General features: G+C 47.1%; 1 protein-coding gene across 1 annotated transcript; it reads right to left on the reverse strand.

The window, feature by feature from the left end:
• Positions 1 to 338: 338 nt before the first annotated feature.
• PHYH (phytanoyl-CoA 2-hydroxylase) lies at positions 339 to 12,704 on the reverse strand. Its single transcript, XM_061467196.1, has 9 exons — positions 12,555 to 12,704; positions 9,609 to 9,664; positions 8,967 to 9,077; positions 8,683 to 8,848; positions 7,950 to 8,031; positions 6,023 to 6,201; positions 5,155 to 5,304; positions 3,384 to 3,515; positions 339 to 1,322 (listed from the first exon to the last, which is right to left on the reverse strand). The coding sequence occupies exons 1-9, from the start codon at positions 12,639 to 12,641 to the stop codon at positions 1,269 to 1,271; spliced, it is 1,017 nt and encodes a 338-aa protein (XP_061323180.1). The 5' UTR covers positions 12,642 to 12,704; the 3' UTR covers positions 339 to 1,268.
• Between the last annotated feature and the right edge of the window lie 2,663 nt (positions 12,705 to 15,367).

Raw genomic sequence — 15,367 nt, forward strand, 5'->3', positions numbered from 1 at the left:
ATCACTCAGTGAGCAGGGCTGGGAGGGGGGGGCTGTCCTAAAGTCTTCCCCTCATCAGACTTCTCAGTGTTGGGGTCAAACCAGAGGCTACTGAAAGGCTGTGTCTGTTTCCAGGTGGGCACGACAGCCCAGACACCTCACCCAATCACCAAGGGGTTAGGACCAACACAGGATAACAGAAGGAGCCTTGAGAGCCCATCAGTGCAGCCATTGGTGCTGTTCTGGCACCTTCTTCAGGCAGGAGGGGTAGTGTAAAAGAGATGAGGGCTTACATTTTGCACTGGGGTATTCAATGACATACCCACTGAGCAGCAGAAACGACACAATACAGCCCTGGATCAAGGTTTGCTCTGATTTAATCTGTATTTCAGAAAACAGATTCTGAAAGCAAAAGAATCTTTCAGAAAGCAAGAAAAAACATTGTAAAAGGTGAGAGGATCACGTCAGTGTGCATTACCCCACCCCAAATCCAGTGCATCCTGAGCAGCATACAACCACCTCCACAACCTGGCAGCACCAAAAGGCACCTCCTCCCAGGCTCAAACGACTCCCCCCTCATTTCCACAGCTTGCCATCCATTGTAAGGCTAACAAGAGGCTGGTTTGCTCTTCCAGTAACTCCCAACCCTGTCAGTCACATTCTTCACTTGTGCCAGCACTGCAATTGGCAGTTGGCAATGCCAACACCAGGTCACATTTGAGGAACCCTACCAGCAACCAAGCTCCAGCCCATCAATCCCATTTTTCTATGTGAGTGGTTGCTGCTTCCCTTTTATCCAGTTCCTTACACGGTTGATTCTGCTGGTACAAATATGCCCATGTCCATCAGTTGTACCAATACCTTCCCATGTGAGCTCATACCGAGGGCTTGTATGAAACTGATTCATTTTCTTTCTTTTGCATAGAAAAGGAAGTTGGAAATTCTTGCATAAAATCTTATGTTAATCTAGCATCATTACACAGGGGTGTCAGTGAGAAACTTCTAAAAACAAGAATAAACACATCAAGGAAATCAAGGTGCTATTTCAACACCTTAATTCTTTGATTTTCTAAGATACAGCAATCCAGTTTTCTAGGTTAGTTTCCCTTGACATCAGTTCTTCAACCTCAGTGCAATTACTTCATATTAGCATACAATGATTTCCTGATGCAGCTTTTGGCTAAGTTACCAATCCAGAGGTCAACAAAGCACAGGCAAGGTCTGCACCCTCCGATCAGAGAAGCTCATTCTCAGGCCCATGGTTTCCATCCTGCTCTTCAGGGGTTGTTCTACAGATTAATTCTTTCCCCTTGCACAAGCCGTGCTCGGATGTTCCAAATATCCTTTAAAACAAAAATGGGACAAAGCAGAAAATCTTAAGGGCCAGCAGAAACAATGACCAGGATTCCAGTGTACAGACATGGAAATAGATATATATAGATACAGCTGCCTATCCATAGAAACACACCAGAACGTTCACTGAATAGCATTCCAAATCCTAAATATCGAGAACAAAAACACAGTAAGGAAGAGGTGCAATCTCCACTCCAAAGAGACAGCTTGTTTGCAAGGCTGTTGGATGACAAGATGTCCATGGTTCAATGCTGGAGGGGGTCAGAAGAGGAAACATGAGCAGCACAAAGAACATCACCCTTGCAGAAGTCACAGAGCCTTCCCTGTGTGCCTTTGGGTGGTCAGAAAAGCTCCCAACTGACTACATCTTGCATACTGCTGCCCATGAGCAAGTGATAGTCCTTGTGCAGCAGGAACCAAGTAATGGGTATGAATGCAAGTCCTCAGCTAGAAGTCAGGTGCTGGGCAGGCACTGCTGTAAAGCAGAAACCACTGCTATTTGCTTCACGGTGATAAATGTTGGGCAAGCTGCTACCTCAGTTTCTCTGGGTGAGGATTACTTCTTATCATTAGCCTTTTGAAGGTGAAATGTAAGAGCTATGGAGCAATCCTCTGGAAAAAAGCTCCACCTGTGGTGAAAAGGTTAAAGCTACATGAACACAGACTCATCTGAGGTTTGAATGGGCACAATGGCATTTCTACTCATGAGAAGGCAAGAGCCTCACTGCGTTCACTTTGAGTTTCACTGCATACCCAAATAGCTCCAGGAATCCAAAGCCAAGCAAGCTGTAACTTTGCAGACAATGTGTAAGAACAGGATTGCAAAACACAGCTGGACACCCCATCAGACCCAGGCACAGCATGGGGAAAACAAAACACAACAATCCCCAAAGGAGAGTCTCCTCCACAATGCTCTTGATATTGGAATAGCTGTAAAATATGTACATTCAAAAGGAAAATCACTGCCTATCACTTCCAGACTTCACTGCCTTGACCCCAGCTGTGCCTGTGTTTGGGAACTGCTGTGGATGAAGAAATTCAGCACATTTCCCCTCCAGTAACAAAGTTTAGTGTTCTTTCAGTCGCCAAATCCCGGAAGAATTGAGCTTTGCTCTCCATTTCACACAGTGGTTTCAGTTTTTCACCACAAGTCCATTACCCCACATTTAGTTTTCTTTTGAGGCAGATGTATGCTGCTGCCAACATACCTGCTGTAGACTTCAGTGTAAACTGACGGGAGATGTTTAACCAAACAAATCTGGTCTGCTATTGCAGTCAGGTGTGGCTACTTGATTTAAAGGGAAAATCTGCCATTTGGAAGGGAAACTCTAAGAACTGTGGCCATAGAAGCTGTGGATGAGCACTGAGTTTATTGCACCTTCTTATACTTGAAATTTCAGGGCAAGAGATGACCACATCTTCCTATTTACATCATGCAGTCCAAATACAATTGCAAGGAGCACTGGTTCAGACAACTGTGAACAAGGAGATGCAGTGAAGGGCAAAGCTTGCATGGACTTCACCCTATTCCTGCCTTGCCATTTTAGCCCACCCCATTGCACAGGGAGAAAGCCAGACCCCCTCCAATGCTCTAAGAAGGGCACCTGAGGAGCATCAGAGCTAAGCCGTCACAAGAGCGGTCTGCAGCTCCTCCTCGCTTATGCTGCAACATCAGTCTCAGCCACATAACAAAGTGCTGATCTCAACTCCACCAGCTCAGCCAGTACTGGAAGGGATCCAGGCATGCTCATAAACCCCACTGTGACAAACAGAGCTGGAGGAGGAACTTCTAGAGCTCAACGGATGTGAAGGAGCTGCCCAGAGAGCAAGGCCACTTCTCCATCATAGTGAGAAGCAGCCTTATGAGCAGAAAGGCATCCAGAAAGCCTACTGGTTATCCTGTGAACATCAGGTCTTTAGTTCTGCCAAACCCCTCTGCATCAAACAGCTTGATGTGCAAAGTGGGCATAGTAAAAAGCACAAATCTGTCACACAAGGGATTCTCCCTTAGGAAAGGGAATGGACCTAAAAAACATAAAGCCAAGTCTTACCCTGAGTTCCGCAGAAGTCATGTTGTACTTCTTGCGAACCATTTCTGCCAGCTCTTTCTCCAGGTGCTCTTGGGTTGTGTTCTTGACATCAATGTAGTAGCACTCGGAGCTGGCGAAGTGGCAGCTTATGCTCTGTGTGAGAAAACTGGGCATCACTCAATACCACATCAGTTGTGAATGACTGGTGGAAGCAAACCTCATGCATCCCAGGTCATGGACACCTCACCCCTTATCATGTCAGCGAATTCCTCCTTTCTGAGCACTCCTACTCTCCTGAGGGTTTTCCCTTGGAGAAATACTCTTGTTGGGAAATAATCCCGCTTACTGACATGCTCTTCTTCCTTTCCTTCTCTCCCAAACATTCCTCCAGCATGAACTGCACTACTTGATCCAAGGGTGTGCACTGATAGGACATGGGGGAATGGCTTTAAATTGACAAAGGGGAGATTGAGATTAGGTATCAGGCAGAAGATTTTCCCTGTGAGGGTGTTGAGGCACTGACACAGGGTGCCCAGAGAAGCTGCAGCTGCCCCATCCCTGGCAGTGTTCAAGGCCAGGTTGGACGGGGCTTGGAGCAACCTGCTCTAGTGGAAGGTGTCCCGGCCCATGGCAGGGGCTTGGAACTGGGTGAGCTTTAAGGTCCCTTCCAACCCAAAGCAGTCTGGGATTCTGCGAGTATCAGCAACCAGAGTCAGGGCTGGAGCAGACCTGTGTGTGCCCAGTGAGAGTGCTTACTTTCTGCACCCAGACAATCACATCAACCACTTCATTTTGCAATCAGCTCTTGCTTAAGCAGAGTCCAGAGGAAATAAACAGAAATGCCCCACTGGAAAAGCTCTCATTACATGAGCTGTGCCAGCTGCAGGTGAGATCATGCCAGACCTCAGAGGGAGCTGGACCATAACCTGGCTCAGAGAGCTCCAGGATAGTCACTGATTTGCCCCAAAAACAGACAAATGCTGGGATCTGGCACAGTTACAAGGAAGCTCTTGTGTTTCTGCAGGATATTAAAGAGGACTATTGCTCCACTGGCCGGGAAAGAGCCAGCAGATGAGACTCTGTACCTGATGCTCTCTCTGCTTGCAGTATTGCAGAAGGAAGGAATTCCACACCAGCAAACTTCTACAGGAGCTAAAGGAATGGGCCGTCTAAGCAGTCAATCCAGGCAAAACCAAAAAATAGAGCAGCCCATGCTGCAGTTCTGGGGTTGGGGGGGAAATGTCTGCATTGTTACTAGTGGCTGCAGTAGAGGCTACACTTCCCTAACGTGCCTGGATGAATCCACTTCTGATGAAGGATCTGGCCTCCAAAGGAGGGCACTTTTGCCTGTTTCAGTTAAATGATCATGATGTAATATAAATAGATGGTGTGGGATCAAATCTTAAATAGGAAAATGGACTGTGTTATCATATAAATCAGTATTATATATTGGATGATGGAGGGTCCTACTATCCAGAGAGGAGATACTAAGCAGGCAGGGGGAATAAAGTCAGAGAAGTTCTGATATTTGGGACAACTAAAAGGGAACTATTGGAAAAGCAAATATAGGCAGCCAGGCTTCAAACACAGATTCTACATCCAATTTCTACTCCTGTCCTGTTTTTCTCAAGCAGCACCGCAGCATGTGCTTATCCCAAAAGACAAAGATGTTTAAACATAGAGTGTGTAAAAGTGTATCAGTAAGATAAAAACTCATCTGAAAATTATCCACATACTCATGAGCTTATTAAAAATCAGAAATATCCTGAGTTCTATCGAGATGTTTTCCTACCTTTCGGAAACCTGTTGTCTTGTTTATCCCGGAGCCATGGATGAGCAGGGGGTGGAAGAACACCGTGTCTCCCTTCTCCATGACAAGGTGAACCCTGGGAATCTTCTCATCCTCATCAAGCAGCCCATGGAAAAGTTTGTTGCCTGCACCCTAGAAAAGAAGGCTGAGTTGAAATCACTCAGTTAAGATCACAGTGAGTGCCAGTTCTCAGTGCAAGGGGTAGCCACTGTTCTGCCTTCCTCAGGGCAGTGCCCACCTAAGAGCCTGCCAACTTGTTTACAAGTCTTCCTACTTCAAGCCTGAGCTACAGCAACAACTTCTCTATGTTCTGAAGCTGGATTCAGGCAACTAAGAGCATTTCTTGGCTGGAGAGAACAGAGAAGAATCCCTTAAGTGTGACCTGATGCCACCGCTGGGCTCCAGCCTTCTGCTTCCAGTATAATCATCACCAACACCAGGCCAGCTCAGGAAACACCCATTCTTAGGAGGAAGATCGTAGAATCATAGAATAGCTGCAAAGAATCAAGATGCTGCCTTGTATGTAATTGCATCCAGTTGTTCACTACCCAATTTCTCCTCTTTAGGATCATGCACACGCTACCAGGCAGCAGTTCACAGGAGGACAGAGTCCTCAGACTTGTGTGTCTATGCCATTATGCCGTGACACACACAAAGGTGGGAGCAGATGCAAATCTACCCAGGTTACATGGAGCGATGCCAGCCAAGCAACTCACACCCAAAGCTTCAAGTCAGTGTTTGCATAAAGAGGATCCATCACTGAAAACCCCAGCTTTGACCATCACCCCTCCAGGGTGAGCTCTCCCATCCCCTCATGCACACCTTCCCCAAGCCCCCTGTGCTGCTCTACCTGCTTTGGATAGCCATGAGGCTTCAGGGGCATCTTATGTGTCCCTGGCTGCACGACCAGGCAGCCATTGCTCTGGTCTGCCCTCTCCATGGCGGTCCAGGAGCACACGATGCGGGCCGCGGGCCGGAAGGGGAAGTAGTGCAAGTCCTGATGCATAGGGTGGAGAAAAGTCTGTTTATCTGCAACACAGGTTCAAAACCTTTAACCTCATCAAACATGACACAGCCTTTTCCTTCCCATTAAAACCATTGTTGTAATGTGTCCTAAGAAGCTGCTGCTTGACATTGGAGAGATTTTATGTACTCAGGGTCTACACCAGTACACCATGGAAGCCAAATGGGTTAGCTTAAACCTATCCTAAGGACAAGGAGCACGGTAGCAGCTCTTGGGACAGCAATGAGGACACAGTGAATACCAGAAGGCTGCATGATCCCACAGAAGACTCCTTTTGCTGGCCATCATTGCCACCCCCTGCCAAGTTTTCACCATTCCCTTTGGCTGCTCCCCAGCTATGTGGACTTTAACCAGCACAGCATTGCACAAACCTTTCCAGCACAAGGACTTCCAAAGAGCCGTTGCTGTCTGCAGTCACTTGATCTATGGCTGTGTTGCAAGCGGCACCAGCCCAGTCTTTGCTGCACCCAACACATATTTATTTAGCCTTCATTTAAGAAAATAAATCTCAATTTATGGACTGCAGCCTCCCCAGACAGTCTATCAGCAATCCATTAGCCTTTGCTCTAGAGGCTTTGTTCCCTAAAGTCTAAACAAGCATAAATACTTGTGAAAGTCTTTCTGTTACTTCTTTTCCCTCTATGGAAATGGAAACATCATCCACACCAAAACAGCCTTTTATAGCTATTATTTATTTTGCCATTGAGTTTGCTGCTCAAATAGATATAGTGAGGATGTTTCCACTGGCCTTACTTGCCTCAAAAACTCTCCTGAGATCTGCACCTCTCCTAAAGTACTCCTCAAAGATACTGCATGGAGACCTTGCAAATACAGAGCAGCTTCCCTTCTCTTGTCCATTAATTTTTTGTTTTTACGTTAAAAATCCACAGTCTTTTGTTGAATTTCCAAGCCAAAATGACAGCTTTCTGTGAGGCATTTAAGATGCCAAGTGGAGATGACGTGAACAAGTCAGTGTTTCAATAACTCAAGTGTTATGTACCTGCTCAGAAGCTGCACACATGAGAAGAAACACCTTAAAAGTAATAACCTGAGGCTCAGGTCTCAATTTTGCTAAACCAAAGCAGCTTATGCAGAGTTAAAGCTCATTTGAAGAACTGTAACATGGTCAGTCCAGTTCTCGTCCTCTCCCTGCCCACCACCCCTGCACGAATGATGATCTGTTTTCAGCAGCACGAGCTTGGCTTCAAGTTCCTTTGTTTGGCACCTATTCAGGTATCTTCCTATCGAAGTGCTGAGCTTGCACCCACTGTCAGTGAGATCAGGAGCATACAAACTCCAAGCAATGGATGATCTCTGTAGTTATCTCTATTCACCAAGGTCCACAGGAGCTCTCATTTTCAACACATTTGAAAATGTTAATGAAAAGTTAATGATAATAAGTTCATAAGCTTAAAACCACGCCATGTTTTAAACCCTGAGCCAGCTGTGCTTACATAAAGAACAACAGAGAGCTTGCTTGCTCACTTTGAACATGTGAGTGTTTAAAGACATCCAAGACAACCACCATCTTCGGCAAACATCCACTAAACATTGAAAGACAAGACACTTCATCGCATTTAGCCATGGTCAAAAGAAAACAGTTAACAAAGTGGCTTCATAAATATTCAGTTACTTGGTTTTGATTTGTCTCACTTATTTTTTCAAACAGCTTTTCTAAACCACTAAGTTAAATCTTAGCCGGGTAGACAGCACAGTAGTATCTCTATTTTCCTCTTATCCAAGTTTTCCTTACCAGAATCTGGAAGTTTATTTATCAGCATGGTGTGCATTGCCATGATGTTTGGTCCTGTGAAGCACTCAACATATTTGAGGACCTACAGGGAAGAAAACATTAAGAATATAGATATTAGAAGCATGAAGACAAGAGGAAAGATTGCTCAGGAAGCACTGGGACCTGGATGTTTACTAGGGTACAGGAGGAGGTTGGGATAGGGGGATGCAGGACAGGAGGCAGAATCAGGCATAGCACATGAATGGGCATGGTGGTAGGAGATGGTGCAGCAGGCTGCTGGGTGGGGGCTTGAAGAGATGGGGAGGGTCATACTTCCACAAAGCTACTGTGGCTGTCTGCCATAACATGAGCATTGGCTGCAAAGCTGGACCTGCCCAGAGAGCCGGTGAACTGCCTGGATAAAAGACATTCAGAAAGCGCCGCTGTTCTGTCCATAGACCAGCATGGTTTGGGCTCTCACATTCCTGACTGTCTCCGCAACGTATGAACTGAGGAGCACTGCTTTACATATGCCCTGACCAAAGTCCATCCATGCCATGCTCATGCAGAACACTCTTAAAAGATGGAATGATATTCCTTCCTTAGGAGTGACATAAAGGGGCTCTAAGGGATAAAGGATATAGCTTTAGCGGAACCAAAAATCAGCTTCTTCACACTGGCATTAGAACATAGATACATCCATATAGGCTCTTCCACCATCATCCCCCTTTTTGTGGTTACTTTTTAGTGTTACCTCTGGCAGAGTACAGTATCTGAACAACTCTTCATCCTCCTGGAAGTCCTGCACTTTATTAACCACTTTTTCAGACTGACCATACTGGGATCTCAAGGACTCATCTTTCATAATCATAGCTCCTGGTGGATTCACCTCCCTTCTACAAATCCTCATGAACTCCTTCCTGCAAAGCAGAGGGAATGTCCATGACGGGAGAGTCCAGCTTCTTTCAGATTCCCAGAGCTCCCTCCGGATGCTGCTGCACTCAGGAACCCGCAGTGCCTTCAGTGAGTACCCCATACCTGAAGCGCTCAATGTCTTCATCAGAAACGAGCTTCTTAATGAGCAGATACCCACTGTCTTCATAGAACTGCCTCTGCTCTGTGGTGAGGACATCATTGTCCAGGGTATAGCTGAGACACAGAGGAGAAACACATTAGTAGGGCAGAACAGGAGCAACGTTGGTGAGACCTGGCAGGAAGATGGTGACGTGGGGGATTAGAAGCTGCTGGGGAGAATCAGTGGGAAATTCTTCACATCTCCATGTCGACCTCAGCTCTTCAGGCCTGTAGCATTCCCCATGCTCTAGCATGGTGTGTCCATGGCTGTGCAGCATCTCTGCACAAAGCCTCCCGCCATGTCTGCGACAGGATTCAAAGCATCCCCTGTGCACCCTCCCAAAGCTGGGCTCGGTCCTCAGCAGCCTTTACTCTCAACAGAGATTCTGAAGCACATGGGAACAGCCTCTGGAGTCACACTGTCCATGCAGACATTTTCAAGACGAATGGTTGAGCTTCTTTATTAAACAAAGGAGATTATACCCTTGCAAGATACAAAAGACTACACAATGTCTGGTGATCAACACATGTGCTGGCATGGAAAAAAGGATTGAGTTCTACAGGTCGTATTTCTTTTTAATCTCTACGAAAAAAGATTCAGCTTACCAAAACCTCCCTGGTTCAGTAACTGCACTCACTTGGGCTGAAGTAGGAACGCTTGTCTGGGATGGAAATTAAGGAATATATATTCAAGCACTACGGAGCAGAAAAACAGCTACACATGCATCCTGAATCCTGCAGTGCGTTAAGATGAGTGCTGTGCTGGACATGCAATTCATGCTCTTGTCTATTTTGCTTCTAACAGTCTTTCCCACCTTTGGAGTAGCAGGTCTGGCAGAGAAGCATAAAGTAACAGTATAGAAGTCTTGTCCCCACATAAAGAAAAGTCAGTATAAAATGCCTGAGACTCCAGAGTACTCCACATGCCTTGATTCATCACTCAGAATGTCAAGACACCCAATGAGATGCTCAGTGGAGATGTTTACTTGCCCAGTTCACCTCCCTATGCTCCAGAGAGCAGCCAGACCTACCCAAAACCTGCACTGCCTGCCTCTGCCCTCCTAAAATCAGAGCCAGAAGCCACATGGGGTGAACTTGGAACTTCAAATTCCTATGGGGTGGTGCAAAACCTCACCTTCTCTTCACTTACTGCAGAGATTAGGTCCCTCCCAGACTTGACATGGACAGCACCAAGAGGAGAGCTATGGGCTTGTCATCACCCTCAATTAATTTCAATAGGTTTTAAATACACACAATTGTGTTCTCCTATGCAAAGAGAGGTGTTCTCCTTGACAGAGCAATTAAATCCCACTTGTTAATGGAGCCTCACAAGAGGTTTGTGCATGGGGTTGAAGCATCACTCAGGTACAAGGACAAAAAAGAGCATCTTCAGGCATGCACATGTTTGGAGACCCCTGTGCTTCGGGTTTTATGTAAACCAAAGACTTTCCTCTACTGCTTACCACTACCTTTTAAACATGCCATAAATCAGGCATGCTTCTGGAATAGGTTTCATCACAACAGTTGCGTCTGTGGTTCCTACCCCAGGAAGCTTAAATGTTGGCTGGTCCGGAGTCACACACAGTGGGAGAAGAAACACAACACGTGTAGCAAAAATGATGAGCTAGAGGGAGGAAAAACTGCTGACAACTAGATGGAAGAGAGTGGGAAGGAAGAGGACATGGTGAGACAAGGTGGAAACCACCACAGCGAGTCCCAAAGCAAGGGATTCCCCAACTGAGGGCACTGCTGCTCCACACACCATATTTCAGGTCCAATTTCAGTGCAGATGGAACTTCTGGCCTGGCATGGGACTCATGGGATTCAGACTCCTAAACGTCCACAGGCAGCAGATGGAGACACAGGCACTGGCTGAACCCCAGCTGTGGTTCAACCTCCATTTCCTCAAAGAGGGATATAACAGACAATCCCCCCCACGAAGAGCTGGGCTCCATTGAACACCTTCCTCCTGGGCTTTGCAGCACCTCTTCCTCTCACTGTTTTTGCTCTTTCCATCTTACAACACTCAAAGGATAAGTCTGGGTTGCTTGGACAACTGAAAACAAGAGGTACACAGACTGGGAAGCAGCTGCCATCTCTGGTAGCTCATTTTGGTAAAGACAAAATCAGTGCCCTGATGTAACATGTATCACAGAATCATAGAATAGTTAAGGTTGGAAAGGACTTTAAGATCATCCAGTTCCAACCCCCCTGCCATGGGCAGGGACACCTCACACTAAACCATGTCACCCAAGGCTCTGTCCAATCTGGCCTTGAACACCACCAGGCATGGAGCATTCACAGTTTCATGAGGCAACCCATTCCAGTGCCTCACCACCCTCACAGTAAAGAGCTTCCTCCTTATATCCAATCTAAACTTCCCCTGTTTAAGTTATATCAAATAAACATATTATTAGATTCTGCCATTTACTTTATCCACATGCCTTTCTTGCTCCAGCCCAGCTTAGTTCTGTTTTTGTCCAAATCTCTTTACATCAGGACCACTGCAGCTGGATTTAAAGCCAAAACACCTTGGGCAGTGCCTCTCCTTCTTTACAACAAGGCTGTCTGGTACTTAGTTCCCAGCTGGGGTTAAACCATAACATTTTCCTTCATTTATTTCCGATGTTATGCTCCCACTTGCACCTTTGCCTTACAGCAGTGTGAGTCACTGCCATCCGTCTTCTTAGTTTTCAATAGATCTGAAGACTCCTACATCCTGTTTGATCCCATCCTTTTTGCCAATTTAGTGTAATTCAGATGAAACTTGTCAGCACTCAGCTCTCACTGAGAATCAGCAGCATTTAAACATTTTTTATGTTTTAAAAAAGCAACATTTAAGGCAATAACTTTAAAAACACCACCCGCACACAGCCCTTATTTAACTTGTGGACACATGGGACAGATCAACATGAAAACTTATTTCTGCCCTGGTTTCCTTTCTGTGGTCTATCATAAAGCTGCCAGTCTCCAACACTTCCACCCCATTTCCCACTCACAAAGCAAACCCTGATGTTTCTCCTGCTGCTGGGCTACCAGTCGAGTCCGTACCTCCCAACAGAGGCTGAGGCTTGCTGTTCAGCTGCTAAGCCTTGCAGAGTCTATCACCCCCAAACCTCCAGAAGAATCCTCTGCAGGAAACCCCCCTGCTCCGTGCTGGCAGATATGTGCCACGGGTGGTTCATCAGATGCAATTCCCAGCACCCAGCCGGTTGCAGGGCTGAAGGTCAGAGACAAAGAGGTTTTTGGGGTGGGATGGGTGCTGAACTCAAAGCACCTGTCAGGGGTGATGGGGAAGCGCTGCCCTAGTGCATCCCTGCTTGCTGAGAGGCTGTGTGGGACATGCCCCCCCCCCGCAAGTCACCACCCTATAACCGTAGGGATAAGTGGCGCCTCCTTCCCAGGCAGGCTGTCCTTGAAGGACACACCACCACAGAACCCCTCCCCGCACACACAGGCAAGGTGCTGGGAGTCACTGGGGCTGCGGACGTACAGCCCTGACCGCCACAGGCCCACCATGCCCCCGCCCCGCTCCCACATCATAAAGGATACAGGAGCAGGGGCTGCTCCCACCCGCGGGTTGAGGTGCCGGAGGATGGCATCCAGCCGAGCCGCCGACCGCCTCCGGACCCGTTCCATCGCGCCGGGGCTGCCCCAGCCCGGTGCCCAGCCTCACCTTAGGAGCGCAGCCGGGCAGCAACAGAGCCCCGTCGGCGCCTTTAGCCCCTGCTGCACATGCGCCGGCAGCTGCGCATGCTCAGAGCTCCACGGGAGGCCGGCGGGGTTGCGGCCGGGAGGGCAGGCGGAGGCTGGGGCTACGTGGGGAAGGCTCAGAGCATGGCCTAGCACCGCCCAGCCCCTACCCGGGGCTTCCCCCTCTCTGACAGCAGTGCCTGTGGTGGGGCACTTCCATCCGGCCTGTGGGAAGGCGCTCCCATGAGCACAGGGCACGGCTGAGGCTCACATCCCGTATCTCTTTATCTCCTGTCTCTAAGGAGACTGTCAGAGCTTGCCTCATCCCTCCATTAATCACTTTGGGGCGTTCTTTATGGCCCCGCTGTCACCCTGATAGGGTGGCAGAGTGTGTTTTGCACTGATGGAGATCAGGAATTAAATCCACATACAGGGTGTTGTGCTGGGTGGCATTTCTGTCCAGCCTTCTGGGACAGCTCTGGTGCTTTCCAGTGAGAAGAGAAGGAGCAAAAGGACTCAGGAGTCACAGTGCACTGGGGAGGAAGAAAAAAAAAACACTCAGGGGTGGAAAACCTGGTGTAAGGAGAATGGGAAGCAGCATAAAAAATGGGGAGCTACAAACAGCCACTGGAAAGAACAAACTTTATAGCGGCTTGGTATTCCTCTGAAGCTGGAATACACTTACAAGTGTATTCAGCATACACTGTCCTTAGCACACTCTCATCTGCATTAATTAACTCCATGAGTGCATTGACTGACACGTGAAGAGAAGGATATTAAGGAACTGAACACAGCTCCAGGGCCTGCAGCACAGTTACGAAAATGGTTTGCATCATCTCTGCATGTCTCCCTCTTGCTGCTGCACCACAGAGCCTCACACCTTCTGCAAAGTGGACTTCAGGCCCCCTGTGTCATGGTTCAGGCTGGCTTGTGCCATTGGTGTGATGGTCATTCATCCCCTCCAGCCCTGTGCAAAGCAGATGCTGCTGAAGATCAGGTATTCCCTGATGGAATCTGCTGTCCTGGCCAAGGGGATTCATCTCTGAGCAGGACAGAGCAGGGAGGTGGGGACAGAGGTAACAGCTCTGAGGAGGGTGAAGGTGGGAGGAAGACATTGTGCTGCCTGCTCCACATCCAGCCTTGCAGGCGCTCTCCCAGGAGATGGAGAAGTTGGGGATCTGGATGAGAGACTAGTGGTAAACTGAGGGCAGCAAATCCAGTAACAAATACCCTATAATAAGCTAGAGAGCAGCATCAGGACTGGAGGTGAGTTATGCTGAGAATCTGCATTATTTTGCCAACCCAGTATATGCACATAGATCCTCATGGTTTGTTCATAAACTGCTTGCTCCTGAGTGATCCAGCCAGGCCCTGCTCCCAAAGATGCACCACAAAGAGCAAATCCCCTGTTGCTCCAGGCAGTCTGATGATTACAGGGTGTACACCAGATCTTTACATCACAGATACTTCAGGAAGCTTAACTGCATTTTGCAGCAGGTTTTTCTGGAACCCAAGGCGACATGTTGATGTCAGCTGTCAATATACTAAGCTTTGTGTTGGTGCTACAGATAAACAGAAGCCAAGGCATGGATAGGAAGTGCTTCTGAACTTAACCTGTATCTTAAAAGCTGATTTCCTTTAAAACTCAGCAGCAAAACTCCCAATGATTTAAGTAAAGATGTACCAGAGCAGGTTTACCTACTCTATTTGTGGCAGCTGCCTGGACCGGGGTACGTCCATATTTATGGCTCCCATAGGCAGCAGTTCCGTGTGTGCTCAGTGGAGTCTCATCCTTGGGGGCTACAACAAAACGTGGTCTGTTCACAAGAGTGGGACAAACAAGGTAAGGAACCCAGACAAAAACCTCTCAAAACCATTCTGTGTACTCAGAAGTAGCAGCAGTGGCAGGACCAGCCCTTTATTGCCAACGAAATCAGACCTTTGACTCCAGAGCTATAGGAAAACTCTTAGTTACAGGTAAACAAAGTTATTAAAAGTCAAGTCAAATGCAAGTGAGGGGAGAGCAACCAGAACAACAGTTTTATTACCAAAGTCCTAATTAGAACTGCACTGAAAGGTCTCTTTGTAATTCAGATATATGCTGCAATTGGCTTCACAATCCAAACTGAAAGAGAAACCTCAATAAATCTTCATCTGTTTCAAAAGCCAGGTGAGATTTCCATTCAAAAGATAAAGCAGAACAATGTTACACACACCAGTTCTGACACCGACCTGTTTGCAATGTAGATATTTCTTCCACTGGTACATGTTTGACAGCATCTTATGCAAAGGTGTCTTTGATACCTGGGAAAAATAAATAAGAAGTGCTTAGTGACTCTGCTGTCTTGATTTAGGAGTTTGAGAACTAAGATGCTTTTTATACATACATAATACATATTTACATAGACATATATATAAATTTTCCAACAAGAGCAACCTCAAAAAGCTAATCTGTGCACTGAATACAATTATTCCTTTTTACTTACTGCTGCTCTGGTAATCTTGATAATACTGCTGGTAAGACCTGGTAATACTGGCTTGTGCAGTGTCACTGGACCACCGTGTCACATCAAACTGCTAAATAATACAGGATACCTCCTCCACCTTGGCGTGGAGAAGTGGGTGATTATGGTGCCCTCACACTCATAAAGACCATGATCAGACTTCAATAC

The sequence above is a fragment of the Pezoporus flaviventris genome, unplaced genomic scaffold (genome assembly GCF_033815535.1).
Source record: "Pezoporus flaviventris isolate CSIRO_AGI_PZ_B2104156 unplaced genomic scaffold, CSIRO_AGI_Pfla_v1 ptg000045l, whole genome shotgun sequence".
Classification (NCBI taxonomy): domain Eukaryota; kingdom Metazoa; phylum Chordata; class Aves; order Psittaciformes; family Psittacidae; genus Pezoporus; species Pezoporus flaviventris.